The sequence below is a fragment of the Centruroides sculpturatus genome, unplaced genomic scaffold, assembly GCF_000671375.1.
Source record: "Centruroides sculpturatus isolate CEXI.00-Female unplaced genomic scaffold, Cexi_2.0 scaffold297, whole genome shotgun sequence".
Lineage (NCBI taxonomy): Eukaryota > Metazoa > Arthropoda > Arachnida > Scorpiones > Buthidae > Centruroides > Centruroides sculpturatus.
This window is the reverse complement of record NW_019384464.1, coordinates 200,381-216,209: the sequence shown is the minus strand read 5'-3', so window position 1 is coordinate 216,209 and position 15,829 is coordinate 200,381. Positions and strand designations below refer to the sequence as shown.

At 28.1% G+C, this 15,829-nt stretch overlaps 2 protein-coding genes and 1 long non-coding RNA gene across 3 annotated transcripts in view; all 3 read left to right on the top strand.

The window, feature by feature from the left end:
* LOC111620989 (myelin transcription factor 1-like) overlaps positions 1 to 2,390 on the top strand; it is a 73,402-nt gene extending 71,012 nt beyond the window's left edge. Inside the window, exons 16-18 of the mRNA XM_023363016.1 lie at positions 138 to 283; positions 1,829 to 2,070; positions 2,218 to 2,390. Of these exons, the coding sequence (XP_023218784.1) occupies positions 138 to 283; positions 1,829 to 2,070; positions 2,218 to 2,269 (440 nt within the window). The 3' untranslated portion in view covers positions 2,270 to 2,390. The remainder of the gene's footprint in view (positions 1 to 137; positions 284 to 1,828; positions 2,071 to 2,217) is intronic.
* Positions 2,391 to 3,127: 737 nt separating this feature from the next.
* Positions 3,128 to 5,015, top strand: LOC111621000. Its single transcript, XR_002755994.1, has 2 exons — positions 3,128 to 3,245; positions 4,630 to 5,015. It is a non-coding gene; the product is annotated as an uncharacterized LOC111621000 (long non-coding RNA).
* A 9,843-nt stretch (positions 5,016 to 14,858) lies between these two features.
* Positions 14,859 to 15,829, top strand: part of LOC111620987 — a 35,375-nt gene continuing 34,404 nt past the window's right edge. Inside the window, exon 1 of the mRNA XM_023363015.1 lies at positions 14,859 to 15,016. The gene's annotated coding sequence lies outside the window, so the exon portion shown is untranslated. The remainder of the gene's footprint in view (positions 15,017 to 15,829) is intronic.

Below are 15,829 nucleotides of genomic sequence, written 5' to 3'. Positions count from 1 at the left end.
AAATATATGTAAGTATTTAAATTATTGTTTAATATTATAAAGTTATTATATAGTTCTTTGTTAAAAACTTTGTATGCTATTTTTTTCTGTTAAAATTTAAATATTTTTCATCATGAATATTAAATCTCATTATCTAGCTGAGATGGAGAATGATGCTGATATCAGAGCTTTAGAAGAAGAAATTTTGGAACTTCAAGAATACAATGCAAAAGTTGAGTCAGAAATGATAAAATTAAGAACTGACATAACACAAATGGAACAACATATTCGAACAACAGAAAGAGTGAGTAATTTTTAAAATATATTTGAGAAAGATATTTATGTTACATACAAATATCGCTTTTCAAATTAAATGTAGACAATAAACAAACTTTTTTATTTATAATCAACTTATCTTAATCTTAGTTAGGAAGCACTTTATGAGTTTTATAATTGTGAAGGATTATATAATAAGAATTTAAGCAACTTTAACAAAAATATTGGCAATTTAATAGACATGCAGATATTTTTGTTTGATATAGAAAACTTTCACAAACTTGCAATCACATTGATACATTAGAAAGTTAGCTTGCTGTTAAATTGTTATGTTTACTATTTAATAGTTGTTGGTAGTCAGCTCACAATAATATGAATTGTGAGGGGAACAACAGTTAGTTTGCTTTATTGAAAATTCATATTAACAATTTTCAGGGTCAAAGTCAAGATTGTATAATTTAGAGAGTTAAGGCTTAATTTAATAGGTGATCAAAATCTTTAATTTACAATATTTTAAATTAATTTAGTAAATAAAGTTAAATAAAATAAAATTTATTTACAAAAACAAATTAATGTTCTAAATGATTTTTAAACCAAACAAAATGAGGAGACAACAGTATTTATTATTTAAATGTGGAGCAGTATATCAGTGGTTAAACAAAACAAAGCTAAAAGAAATCTGTTATTTTTTCTGTTGAAGATTGTTTGAAAAATAAGAAAATACTTTTTGGTGCCAAAAGAGTAAATAAGGAGTCAAATTTGGCATCCTGTATGCACTCTTCAATATTCAAACTAGCATGTGTTTGCATGGGACTGCATCCATTTAAAGGGGTGGGTATCCACAAACTTTAATCTCTATTTTCTGAGTTACAGTAGAATGGTTTGCTAAAACCAGATGTTTGAATTTACAATTGGAAGTTGAACTCATCTTTGCTTACTAGGAGAAGAAAATCTATTCAATACATCCTTAATATAAATTGTTGTTTATATTAAGGATGTATTAAATGTGTTAAAATAAAAAGAAAAAATATAAATAAAAATTATATTTTTTTTTATATTATCATAACTCCTTATTCCTAAACCATACTTCATATATTAAAATTTTATATATTTAGATCTCAGTTTTATGGGATATATACTGAAAGATTGTTTAAATTAATCAATAATTTAGAAGATTGAGTTAATACTAAACTGTTTGTTAATGAAAAACATGACTTTACTAAAAACTATTTTGATCATATTCATGTATTTTAATAAAATGTATAAATGTAATTTTATAACAAAATGATACAGCAGCTTGCTTTATGAAACAGTAAATGTAGCAATTTTTTAAATTTAATTCATATTATAATTTGTTTCTTATAGTATAGTTATTTAAAATACTTCTCATGTGATGATAAATTTTTCTTATATTGTAATTAATAAAAAGTTATGGTGAAAATATTATAAATATTAATTTGTGAATATGTAATTTTTTTTAAATATAAAATGATTAAACTAATGATAAATTTAATTTATTATTTTCATGAATTTATGAAATTAATTATTTTAATATTTGATTTTTAAAATTTAGGATAATCAATCATTTGCACAGAAGACAAATCATTTATCTGAGTACTATGAGTCATTAAGAAATAATTTTATTTCCTTATTGGATCATGTAAAAATTCCAAATTTTGACGAAAAGCCCAATGCTGATAATTTTGATACTTATCTTAATAAACTTCAGTCTCTCTGTATGGATAGTTACAGAGATGAAAATAAAACTGTCTTTAATTCTGTCAAACAAGCACTTCAAGATTTTACTATGCCATTGTAAGTATTTTATTATGTCTGGATTTTAAAATTAGGCCTATAAAATTTAAGAAAATATAATTTTTTTACCTTTATGTATTTTTTTCATTTTCTATATGACTTTAATTTATTTACTTGTATTTAATTCTGAAATATTTTTATATTCAGTACAAAATGTTATATCTCAAGCAAGAGAGAAAAACAGAACAATCTTGAATAGAGAGAAAAATAATAAAGTTTTTTGTATATGATTTTGTTTACATGTGATCAAATGATTATGGATTATATTGAGTATTTAAATATATTTTATCCCTCATATTTTCAGTATTAAAAGTATTGTTTAAAATAGAGTAGTACACAATTAATAAATTATAAAGTTATTATATAGTTCTTTGTTAAAAACTTTGTATGCTATTTTTTTCTGTTAAAATTTAAATATTTTTCATCATGAATATTAAATCTCATTATCTAGCTGAGATGGAGAATGATGCTGATATCAGAGCTTTAGAAGAAGAAATTTTGGAACTTCAAGAATACAATGCAAAAGTTGAGTCAGAAATGATAAAATTAAGAACTGACATAACACAAATGGAACAACATATTCGAACAACAGAAAGAGTGAGTAATTTTTAAAATATATTTGAGAAAGATATTATTTATGTTACATACAAATATCACTTTTCAAATTAAATGTAGACAATAAACAAACTTTTTTATTTATAACATAATCTTAATCTTAGTTAGGAAGCATTTTATGAGTTTCATAATTGTGAAGGATTATATAATAAGAATTTAAGCAACTTTAACAAAAATATTGGCAATTTAATAGACATGCAGATATTTTTGTTTGATATAGAAAACTTTCACAAACTTGCAATCACATTGATACATTAGAAAGTTAGCTTGCTGTTAAATTTTATGTTTACTATTTAATAGTTGTTGGTAGTCAGCTCACAATAATATGAATTGTGAGGGGAACAACAGTTAGTTTGCTTTATTGAAAATTCATATTAACAATTTTCAGGGTCAAAGTCAAGATTGTATAATTTAGAGAGTTAAGGCTTAATTTAATAGGTGNATAATTTTGATACTTATCTTAATAAACTTCAGTCTCTCTGTATGGATAGTTACAGAGATGAAAATAAAACTGTCTTTAATTCTGTCAAACAAGCACTTCAAGATTTTACTATGCCATTGTAAGTATTTTATTATGTCTGGATTTTAAAATTAGGCCTATAAAATTTAAGAAAATATAATTTTTTTACCTTTATGTATTTTTTTCATTTTCTATATGACTTTAATTTATTTACTTGTATTTAATTCTGAAATATTTTTATATTCAGTACAAAATGTTATATCTCAAGCAAGAGAGAAAAACAGAACAATCTTGAATAGAGAGAAAAATAATAAAGTTTTTTGTATATGATTTTGTTTACATGTGATCAAATGATTATGGATTATATTGAGTATTTAAATATATTTTATCCCTCATATTTTCAGTATTAAAAGTATTGTTTAAAATAGAGTAGTACACAATTAATAACAGAAGCCCAAAAACTCCATAATACATTTAAGGTCACAATTAAGGAAGCTTTAATTATCAACATGATTTAAGCTTCATAGAATAAAATAAATCACTTAGATAATGTTTCTTTGTAATTTTTATCAAAATGTATGTTGTTATTCAAATTTTAATTTATAAACATTATAATCAAAAATTATTTGAATGATAATTGAATATTAGAAAAAACCTAATTCAAAAAATAATTTTCATTTGTGATTTCAATATGAATTTAGTGTAAGAGTTTTTGATTTCTTATAAATGATTTTAACTGGAATTTTATCTATATTTAACTACTATAGATGCAATAAGATTGATGATCCCATTATCATTAGATCAGTGTAATAGATAATCTTGCAATAGTGCTCAGCTGGGAAACTGAAATATTCAAGGATAAATCACATCCAGTGTCATGCAAGAAATCAATCTCAAGATTTATTGCTCGTCATATCATTTTGATTATATTTTCTTATAGTACACAATATATTTTATGGCTAATTCATTAATATGCTAAAATGACTCAACTGCTTCTTATAATATGTTATGTTTAATAGTTGCCATCTAGCACCAAAGATTTTTTTCTAAATTTTAATTCTTTCATTAGGTGAGAGTATAATTTCTATATATAAACTTTAACCATTTGGTTATTTGTCTGTTAATTTTTCATATTTATTTCATCCTATATGAATAATTATAACTATCATCCATTTGTTACAGGACATAAAGACAAATGTCATCTTATCTTACATGAATCATACTTTTCAGATGAAATTTCATATCTAAGAAAAACTTTACAATTCAGTTCATTTAATTCTAAATGATATTTCTTACATTAACAAAAGAATATAAATAAATCTATTTAATGTTAAATACTAAAGTTTTATTATAGTATGTTTTATTAGTGCTATGTTATGGAATAAAAACTGAATGCAAATACTCAAATTTATAATTTATATAACAAATGAAATTTTATAAAATATTTTTTCATATTTAATAATGCTTTTGTTTTCATATTTCAGACATCCCACTGACTGGGTGAGATCCTGAATGTAAGTTTCAGCAAATGTTGTTAAATGCCCTGTTTGTGATACAGGGACATTGTTAGAAATGTTTAGAATTCAATACAAGAATTTGTGAGACTTTTTGCACAATTGTTCTGTAGTTGAAAAGTCAGGACATTAAAATCGATCATGGTGTCGAAGATTTTTGAATCTAAGCTTTGCTAGAATTTCTTTGGTGTACTCTACTTGAAAAGAACTGGAGACATACGATATGTACATTCATGATCTTTGGGGAAATCAGGTGAGGAGCATACGGGAATTCTCCTATGACATTACAAAGTGTGTACATGTACATTTAGCTACTATCAACTGTTATGAGAAGTGTAAATTGAAACACAAAAAGAGAAAACATCAGGGATGTCGATTTGTTTTAGCATCGTATGAAATCAAACTTTAATTTCTGGTTTAAAGCATCATCTATGGATTCTGAACAGAGAGAAGAAAATACGACTTTGCACAGTCTTTGAAATCCACCACCAGATTTGTTCAAATCATTTAATAGCACTTTAGATGTGTCTCACAAGAAACAGGTGCCTGCATTGATACAATCTGCCATATTGTTGGACCATAATCTCTCTAGTCTACTGGTTTGGTTGTATAGTTATTCCAGCTACAAGTCACTCCAAGATTCATAACTAGTGTATTCTAGCAGCCAAAACAATATCTAGTATAGGCTCGTTCAACTAGCCAATTAGGTATTAAGGCATTTACTAGCTATATATCTTGAATGTCTTTTGTTATTATCGTACTACAGTTTCTAGAAAAATTTATGCACTCTTCATTTTAACCAATATCATAATATAATTGATAAATACTACTATAACCAATACACAGTTTGGTAATTGAATGACAAAATTGGTCTTCTAAATGGATAATTGATGATAAGCTCTCGTTCTGAATTAATACGTTCCATTTGAAAAATTTTAATCTCCGTTCATCGAGAATCAGATATCTGGCTATACCTTATTTTACCTTCATGATGTATCTATCTTCATGATCATTTTTGTTTTGCTATTTGATTATTAATCATGCTCATTTGTGGCTGGATTGAGACCTAGTGCCCCTTCACACTTAGTGTTGTGTGTCAAGATGATCTACTGTTGTAATTTTTATCAACAGAAATCATCCCACTATTGTAAATGACTTTCTTTGTAATATTACAACATGGAAATCTAGTGTTTAATGTACAGTATTTGATTTTAAAAAAAAATAATTGGAGGTGTTTGTGTTCAATGAACAAATTGTTGCTGTAATTAATACAGGCTGTTTATCTACCTATCTTTCGGCATGTAAATTTTTCATGTTTTTGGAATATCATCTAACAATTCTCTTGAAAGTAACGCATTTCAAATTGCCGAATTATAAGTAAAGTTTTGTGAAATGCTCGATTTTAAAAAGAATTGTACATCGTGCAAAAAAATACAAATTTTTAAAAATTTTAATGCACACCAATTAGTGCAACTAAAGACAACATATATATATATATACATATATATATTTATTTATTCTGTTTTTCTTATAAAAGACAATTTTAGTTTACTTAGTTTATATAAGTAAATNTTAAGAATACATATATATATTTATTTATTTATTTAATGAATTTTGGTAATGAAATTTTATTCCTTTTTCTATTTGTTGATTTAAAAATATATAATTTATTATATTCTAATTAGAAATTTTTTTTTTAATTTTACCATCTATATTGTGACTGTGAGCAATAAAAATTTTGCATAGTATGAAGTTATTTATTAAAATTCTCAGTTATATCACTGGCACGATACTTAAATTTTGTCAGATTTAATAACGTTTTTATTGAAATGTATAAACGGTTTAAAATTTTTAAATATATCATTCAAAAGAAATTATATCAAATTTTATTATTAAATATTCTTCATAGTTCATCGCTCTGTTCTGTTTGAAAAATTTAACAACGAAGTTCCACGAGACATTCGTGACTCATTCGATCGAAAATGGAAATTTTTCTCAATAAAAAGTAATTTATCTTTTAAGGGATCAATCTTGAAATTTTTGAGATAAAGGAAATAAGTTGTCAGTGATATTCCGGTATAGCCTATGTAATATGGAAACAAGAAACAATTGTGTATGTTCGCGAGTTCAACCAGAAGTGTCATTATCTATTTATTGTTTCATAGTTTTTAATTTAAATTGTAGATAATGTGCTTTGTAGAAAGTCATGCTATGTTCAAAGCTTGATTGCACCTCCAATCAGCTGTGTAATATTGAAAAACAAGAGCAGAAAATGACTTTTTTTCTTTTGTCAATTGGTGTCTGTCTGTTTATTAATCTAAACACAACTACAAATATATAACTTAAATATTTTATTTTCTTAAAACTATAAAGATGATAAGATTCGGAAGAAGTTTCTACAAGCTAAATTATGATAAATTACGGAATCTTTATTAAAATCGAGGTCGACCTGATTTTAATACAGAACGACCTCTAGAAAATCGACATACGAACGTCTGAAATACGAAATAATAGTATGTTTACGCAAAATATATTGGAAACAAATATGTAATACTTATATAATAATCCATTATTACTTAACGATAAAAAAAATATTAGCTAATAGATATATGCATGTCATGTTCGATTTGACGTTTTCTCATAAGGCGTATAAAGGCTTTCTATATGTTCAGTTCCATTTATTTGTTGTGAGCATATGCTTAAAATTAATGTCCCCAAATCATTTTATCTAATTTAATTTTTTCTTTAAGAATAAAATTTTCTTTTGCAAGTTTTAAGATAATAATCATCTTTAACATGAAAATATATAGGTCTATATAAAAAATTTACTATAATATAAGTTCTAGTAATCAGATTACCGAGAAACAAATCTTGTTAGATGTTAATATAAAGATTATCAAGATAAAAATTTTTGTGTCAGATTTAAACAAAATTTAAATATTTAATTACAAAAATTGGAATATTGGATGAAATTAATTATAAAGACATATTTCGAATCAAAATGTTCTAAAAATATTTAAATTATCCTTTTTTTATAAGCTTTAATTGAAACTGTCGATAGTATTTTTTTACAAATAGATTAATTTCCTAAAACTAAATTTGACAGTATTTATGTTAAACTCATTTCTACAGTTTTACAAACAAAACTAATATCTGCAATTAAATTCTCATTAGATAATCTAAGTTTGACCCATATAATGCGGCTTTTATCGAACTATTCAATCCCTTTGAAATGACCGCGAAATCGATAGTCTACCGCTAATAAGACAGCCTCCAGTGCTTCTGTTTCCACGAAAATGTTATCAACACTTGTCACACATCTGTTTTCGTGTTGGGCTTCATTTTTTGTGTTGGTTTACAGCGCGCTGTTTTATTTGCTCGCCTCCCTCCAAAAAATCAGCACCGAGAGGTCACATCATTTGTTGCCTTTAAGACTACACTCTCGGTAATCCGGCGCGCTCGCTAATCTAACAATTTGATTAAATAGTAGTGATGTAACGAATATTCGGTTACTATTCGGCCGAATACCTAAAAACAGAAGTAAGAATTAACAAAAACACAGTAAATTAATCATTTTGGTATTTAGATTTAATGTTATCGGATTAGTGTTGTTTGTTTATATTTATTTATAACTTATACACAAAATAAAAAAGAACATAATATCAGTCACTTGTATTCACAATTTATAATTACAAAGATCAGCACACGTACTGTACACATCTATTCGTTCGAGAATAATTCCACATCTGAGAGTCTGACCCTGCCTATCTTTCTTTTTAAGCGCTCGTCTTTGCTCTTCCCTTTCTCTTTCCTCTATCGCTCTAGTTCACGTATGCCTGTGCATACATCATAATACGCCCTCACGATACTTTCGATTCGTCACTTTTCCGTCGTAGATTTCCCATTTTACAACTACGAGACTCATAGCCTGGTGATAACGGAGAAAAGAGACAGATAGGACGTCGATATAAGTCGCAGTTATGATTTCACAGATTCGAAACAGCTCGGTAGCCCGAACGACCCCAGGCTTTCGCCGGTGCACGCTAAGTGACTTTCATTACAAGCATTTAGCTTTCCGAAGTCTATGACAACAATTGTTTGGCATTCACGACCGCGAATTTCGGGCCAATAAGCTGCCTCGACTTGTTCGATTATGTTATCAACTCAATTTCATATTTATTTTCACATTTTCACTTTGCGGTTCTTCTCTGTTCTTCTTCCGTTATTTACACGTGTAGGTCATTTCATTGTTATCAACATTTGATATCATCACTTATCATTTATCACATAATGCCATGACGCTCTTGTCTGAACTGTCAAGAATTAACGCGATTGGCGAAGCGTAGTGACAGTGGGCCAATAGAGAACAGGGTCCTTGCCATAATGCGTTTTGCGCGCCAATTTTCGTACGTGCATTAATCAAGCCAAATAGTTTGGCCGAATATTCGGCTATTCGGCCACGCTCCTGACCGAATATTCGGGTATTCGGCCTGAGGCCGAATATACTATTCGTTGCAACACTATTAAATAGTATTTCTAACACATTTTCGGACAAGTACAGTACGTTAATGCGTATCAGAATATTCAAATGCAGATTGAACGATAGAAAAGGTTACAAAAATACAGTAGAGCCTCGATTATCCGACTCCCGACTAACCGACACCTCGGTTAACCGACCGTCCTAGTCGGCAAATTTCAAATGTCTGCTAGTGATGTGGAGCTACAATACTTTGCTATGTCTTGGCTACTTTAATATTATTTTTACGTGTTTTAGCTGGCAACACTCATTCGACCATGAAAGGGAGCCAGTATTTAAACGAGGCTTAATTTTCTAATTTTTAACGATACAATAGCGACGATTATTATTTAAAAAAATTTTTGTTAGGCTTAACATCGATGAAAATTCAACGCGAAGTAGGTTAATAGCGATATACTAATATACTAATTACATCGGATATAATAATATACTACACTAATAATGGATTTTTTCATACTTTTCGGTTATCCGACTTTTCAATTATCCGACCAACCCCAGTCCCAATTAAATCGGATAATCGAGGCTCTACTGTAAAAATAAACTTGATTTTTTAATTAAAAAGCATCGATAATCATCCAAAACATAAGTGAATCGATTTTTCGAATAAAGAACGCCTCTGGGACAAAGAAGCGAAACTTACATGGATGATTGCAAAAAATTATAGTAAACTTGTAATGAATAAAACTTAAAATTATTTTAGCAGTTTGAAAGCTTGGATTCGGACAGATAGGAAATTGTTAAAAAATAAAATCAAAATAAAAAATAAGAAAATCGATTATAAACTAATTTGTATAAACTATAAATTTATAATTTAGTATTTTATATTATCGCAAATAAACACAGTAAATCAATATGTTTTTTGCATGTAGTGTACCCTTCGTTATATCGCGCTTGTGGGGAAAAAACAAAAAGAGAGATATATCCAAATCCGCGATATAACGAGGGGCTACTGTACTTTGTAAATTTATACTTTTTGTATATTTTACTTGTGCTACGGAATTCACAAGAATCTAGCTCTATGGTAAACATTAGTTCTAAATTATGCCACTACGGCGAACAGCGGCAACTGGATTTGTCTTTGTTTCAATGTTTCGTTGCCTTTGTTGAAAATGGAATGCAATATATGCAATTTAAAGTACAAGTATAAGCAAAGTTTAATTAAGTAGATATATGAAAGAGAAGCATAAAAATAAGAACTTTAACAGGAAATTATGAAGTTATAATTATAGGTATATTTTGATCAAATTTTGGAATTTCACTATTTTTGTTACTTTGTTGAGAGTTTTTAGACTCTTAATCTTCGAAGGTAAATATATCTATCGTTATTACTATTCTTAAACATAATTATGTTGATAATTATATCAATAAACATTGTATGGAAGTAACAAAAGTGTTCCTAGAACCGTTTGATATTTTGTTGTAGTCTTTACACTTCGTTTTGTAGAAATTACAGAATACGATTACTGATAAAATATATTTATTCCTAAATACTTTAATTAAAATACTAAGAATAGTTTTCTACGTGTATAAAAATAGTATCTGCACGATGAAATGACGACTACAAATAATAAGCTGGCTGATAACACTTTTAAAATAACTAGAGATGTAAAAAAGAAATATTGTTTATTATAAATTAATATAACTTTCTTAAAATATTCATATTTACGTAAAATGCATAAAAATGCAAAATATAAAAATGTTTTATATAGGCTATATAAATTTATTGTAGTGTTATTTATTTGTATAATAATTTTTATGTAAGAAATGTTAATACTACTTTTTTCCACTTCAGAATATTATATCTTGATTAGATTTATTTGGGACAATAAAAAATAGCTATTTTTTTAATTTTAATTTTATTATTACAGTAGAACCTCGATTATCCGGACTGATTGGGGATGAAGATAGTCCGGATAAGGAAAAATCCGGATAATCGAAACAAATACTTTAATTTGTCTTTTATTGATAATACAACACGTTTTCTTTTCCATGACATATCGATAATATTAAAAATAAATACTGTATTTAAATCGTGATCAAATTTTCAAGAAACAAACGTTCGTATTGAATTTGGACTACTATTGACCAGCACTAACAGACTAGTTATTGTTTAAAAGACCCTCTGGCGGCTCAAGAATACGGATTTTATAAAATAAAAAGCAGTTGAAACTGCATTTTTATGAATAAAAATTTGACAAACTATTTATCGTTTTATGACGAGTAAAATTTTTNAACGCGACATATGGGCTATCCAAAGTCCTAGATCAGTGATGGCGAACCTATGACCCGCGGGTCAGGCACTGACCCACGCAGGCTTTTTAAATGACCCACGCGTTGATTTTTATGAACTTATTTTTTATATCATAAAAGAGAGAACAGACAATCAAAAATATTTAAAAAATAATGTATATATATCTAATGTCAAATTTATAAAAAATATAAAAAAAAAACAGTCTAAAGGCCCGATGCAGATACATTTCACTTTATTTTATATCTATACAAAACGGAATTCGAAACAATGGAGTTAACCGAATTTATGTGGCTAGATATCCATGATTTAGAAATGGAATTAGTTGAATTTCAAAGCAGCATAGTGTGGAAAAATAAATTTGAAAACTTGCTTTCCAAAGTAGAAGAGAAAATGTTTGAAAGAGGTGCATATAATAATGATCCCACACTAAAAATTGAAAGTATTACATTAAACGTATGGGATTCTTTATCAAATAATTTTATATCAATGGAAAAACTTGCTAATGCTCTTTTAACAATGTTTGGGTCCACATATTCGTGTGAAAAATTGTTTTCTTCAATGAATTTTGTAAAATCTATCATTAGAAATAAACTTGGAAATAAATTGACTGCAAAATGCGTTAAAACTAATAAAACGGAATATGAACCTAATATTAAAAAACTATCTGAAAATAAACAACAACAGATTTCTCATTAAATAAACTTCAACTTTATTATACATACACATACCTGTAACTATATCTATTAATAAATAATATATATATATGTGTGTGTGTGTGTGTGATTTTCTTTATTCCTTGTTCATTGAAATACTCAGTGCAGGGGCTACTGCTGACTGGACATGGTGTCACCTGGTGTGGTAATTTATGGTATCATCCCATTGATATCATTTTTTTACGTCAACCTTTATTTTTTGCTCTTCACTTGCAAAAATAAAAGCTGTAAAACAAAAAGGAAATGTAAACTTTTTAGAGGATTTTAAAAGTGCAAACCAAAAAAAAGTAGTTTTTAATCATCCTCTCCCCTTTCCAAGTGACGCCACTGACTTACAAGTTAGTGACCCATGAGCTAAAAAAAATAATGAACAAAATTTGACCCATTTCTCAAAAAGGTTCGCCATCACTGTCCTAGATTATAAGGTTGCCTCATAGAGAAGAAACGCTTCTTATTGGTTGCTTATTTGACATCACTCACAGTCAGTCGAAAACGAAACATCTTACTATGTCCTTATGATAAAAACATAACCGATCAGAGGCTTCTAGCTTTAATTACGATTTAATTACGAATTACGATTTATATTTAATTAAATGTATTTACATTTAATTAAATATAAATCGTAATCAATGAAATAGCGTGTAATTAAAGCTAGAAGCCTCTGATCGGTTATGTTTTTATCATAAGGACATAGTAAGATGTTTCGTTTTCGACTGACTGTGAGTGATGTCAAATAAGCAACCAATAAGAAGCGTTTCTTCTCTATGAGGCAACCTTATAATCTAGGACAGTGATGGTGAACCTTTTTGAGAAATGGGTCAAATTTTGTTCATTATTTTTTTTAGCTCATGGGTCACTAACTTGTAAGTCAGTGGCGTCACTTGGAAAGGGGAGAGGATGATTAAAAACTACTTTTTTTTGGTTTGCACTTTTAAAATCCTCTAAAAAGTTTACATTTCCTTTTTGTTTTACAGCTTTTATTTTTGCAAGTGAAGAGCAAAAAATAAAGGTTGACGTAAAAAAATGATATCAATGGGATGATACCATGAATTACCACACCAGGTGACACCATGTCCAGTCAGCAGTAGCCCCTGCACTGAGTATTTCAATGAACAAGGAATAAAGAAAATCACACACACACACACACATATATATATATTATTTATTAATAGATATAGTTACAGGTATGTGTATGTATAATAAAGTTGAAGTTTATTTAATGAGAAATCTGTTGTTGTTTATTTTCAGATAGTTTTTTAATATTAGGTTCATATTCCGTCTTATTAGTTTTAACGCATTTTGCAGTCAATTTATTTCCAAGTTTATTTCTAATGATAGATTTTACAAAATTCATTGAAGAAAACAATTTTTCACACGAATATGTGGACCCAAACATTGTTAAAAGAGCATTAGCAAGTTTTTCCATTGATATAAAATTATTTGATAAAGAATCCCATACGTTTAATGTAATACTTTCAATTTTTAGTGTGGGATCATTATTATATGCACCTCTTTCAAACATTTTCTCTTCTACTTTGGAAAGCAAGTTTTCAAATTTATTTTTCCACACTATGCTGCTTTGAAATTCAACTAATTCCATTTCTAAATCATGGATATCTAGCCACATAAATTCGGTTAACTCCATTGTTTCGAATTCCGTTTTGTATAGATATAAAATAAAGTGAAATGTATCTGCATCGGGCCTTTAGACTGTTTTTTTTTTATATTTTTTATAAATTTGACATTAGATATATATACATTATTTTTTAAATATTTTTGATTGTCTGTTCTCTCTTTTATGATATAAAAAATAAGTTCATAAAAATCAACGCGTGGGTCATTTAAAAAGCCTGCGTGGGTCAGTGCCTGACCCGCGGGTCATAGGTTCGCCATCACTGATCTAGGACTTTGGATAGCCCATATGTCGCGTTTCCATAATCGAATAAAACCAATCTTTTCTTCTCTCTTTAACCCTGTGGCATTAAGGAGTGCCTTTTAAAATTAAAACTATAAAAATTATAACCTTTCAATTTGATATAAAAAAATCTATACCGACCAGATTTGTGAGTTGGTTAAAGAATCAGCCTTCCATTCTGGGGACCCTGGATCGAATATAGTCGAAAAAATTTCAGGAATTTTTCAGAATAATAATCCATCCCGGATATGTTTGGTTCGATCCCTCAGCATCCAGCACATTCATTGTGGACCTGGCCGAATCCACTGAGTATAGAAAAAAAAATCCTTTCTTACGAGTTAGTTCTCACAAGGTAGAAAAAACGACGATCGGATGGCCGAGCGGTCAACGTGGCAGTCTACCGCTCTGGGGGTCCCGGGATCAAATCCAGGCGGGTCGGATAATCCCCAGAAATTTTTCAGGGAGTGGTCCGTCTGGATATGTCGGGTCCCGTCCCTTACCACCCGGTCGCCCCATTGTGGGCCTGGTCGTACCTTTGAGTGGAACCAGGAGGTAGCCCCTTCTTTCAACCCATAATGGACTTGCAAAAAAGAGGCCCTCTTAGTGCCCACAGGAAGGAAAGAGTTAAAAAAAAAGGGTTGGAAAGAATGACAAACGTCATGCAATTGGTATTAAATTCTATAAAGCAATATTATTTTTCATCTTTATTCTAATACGATTAAAAATATAATTATATTTTATATAATAACTAAGTTTTTAATTTTTTAAAGTTAGACAACTTGACAATCTTAGCTGGCAACACTGAAAAATTACAAACAATATGAGGAGAAGTTGAAAATACATAATAACGTATTAGTTTTCTGTAATAAGAATCATCATGAATCTTTGAAAAATATTTTTTGCTTCATTAACACTTTTCAGTTTCCAATTCGAAACATCAGGTATGTAATTTCGTAATTTAAATTAAATTTGCAATACGTGTAGGCTTATGTGTAAATACAATATACAGTACAATTAATATGTATCAGATGACACGTGCGTATCGTGTCACTTCTCTAACTTTGTATATTCTAATTATGAAATAAGTTCCATTTTAAATTGGTTGGTTAGTGCTATTTTTATGTCAGTTTTACATAATCTCTTCAGATCTGTATCTGCAAGTAACTTTATTTTATTGTTATTCATTTGTAATTTATTTTGTTTAATTTGTTTTGTAATATCAAATAATTTATTCTATGTTTTTTAAATAACTGCCTGCATGTACTGTACATTCTTAAATATTTGAACCTGAAGAAGTGTTATAAAGTCTATAAAAAATTTATTGCTGGATTATGGTAAAAGTTGTATTATTTTCTTGCATAAGATACTTCAGTTTGCATTAATTCATTTTGAGTTCAAAAATTACAATAAACTATTATTTTTTTAAAAATTTGATTGAATTAGTATATTAACAATATGAAATATTGTATTATTATGATGACTTTTGTTTGTTGTCTTGTTTTATATGTTTTGTACTAGAACACTTTTTTCAAAGACATACTTATGACACTGGATTAAATGTGGCACAAAATGATCTTGAAACACATAATTTACAGAGTAATTCTATTACAAAGATTCTTTTAGCCCTTGGTGTAATTAAATTAAATATTTACTAATGTGAGGTAGATAATAATAAGGACTTATCACACCAGTGATAATAGGCACAAACACTGAGGAATCAATGTAGAACATTTAATAAAACAAAAATGGTATAC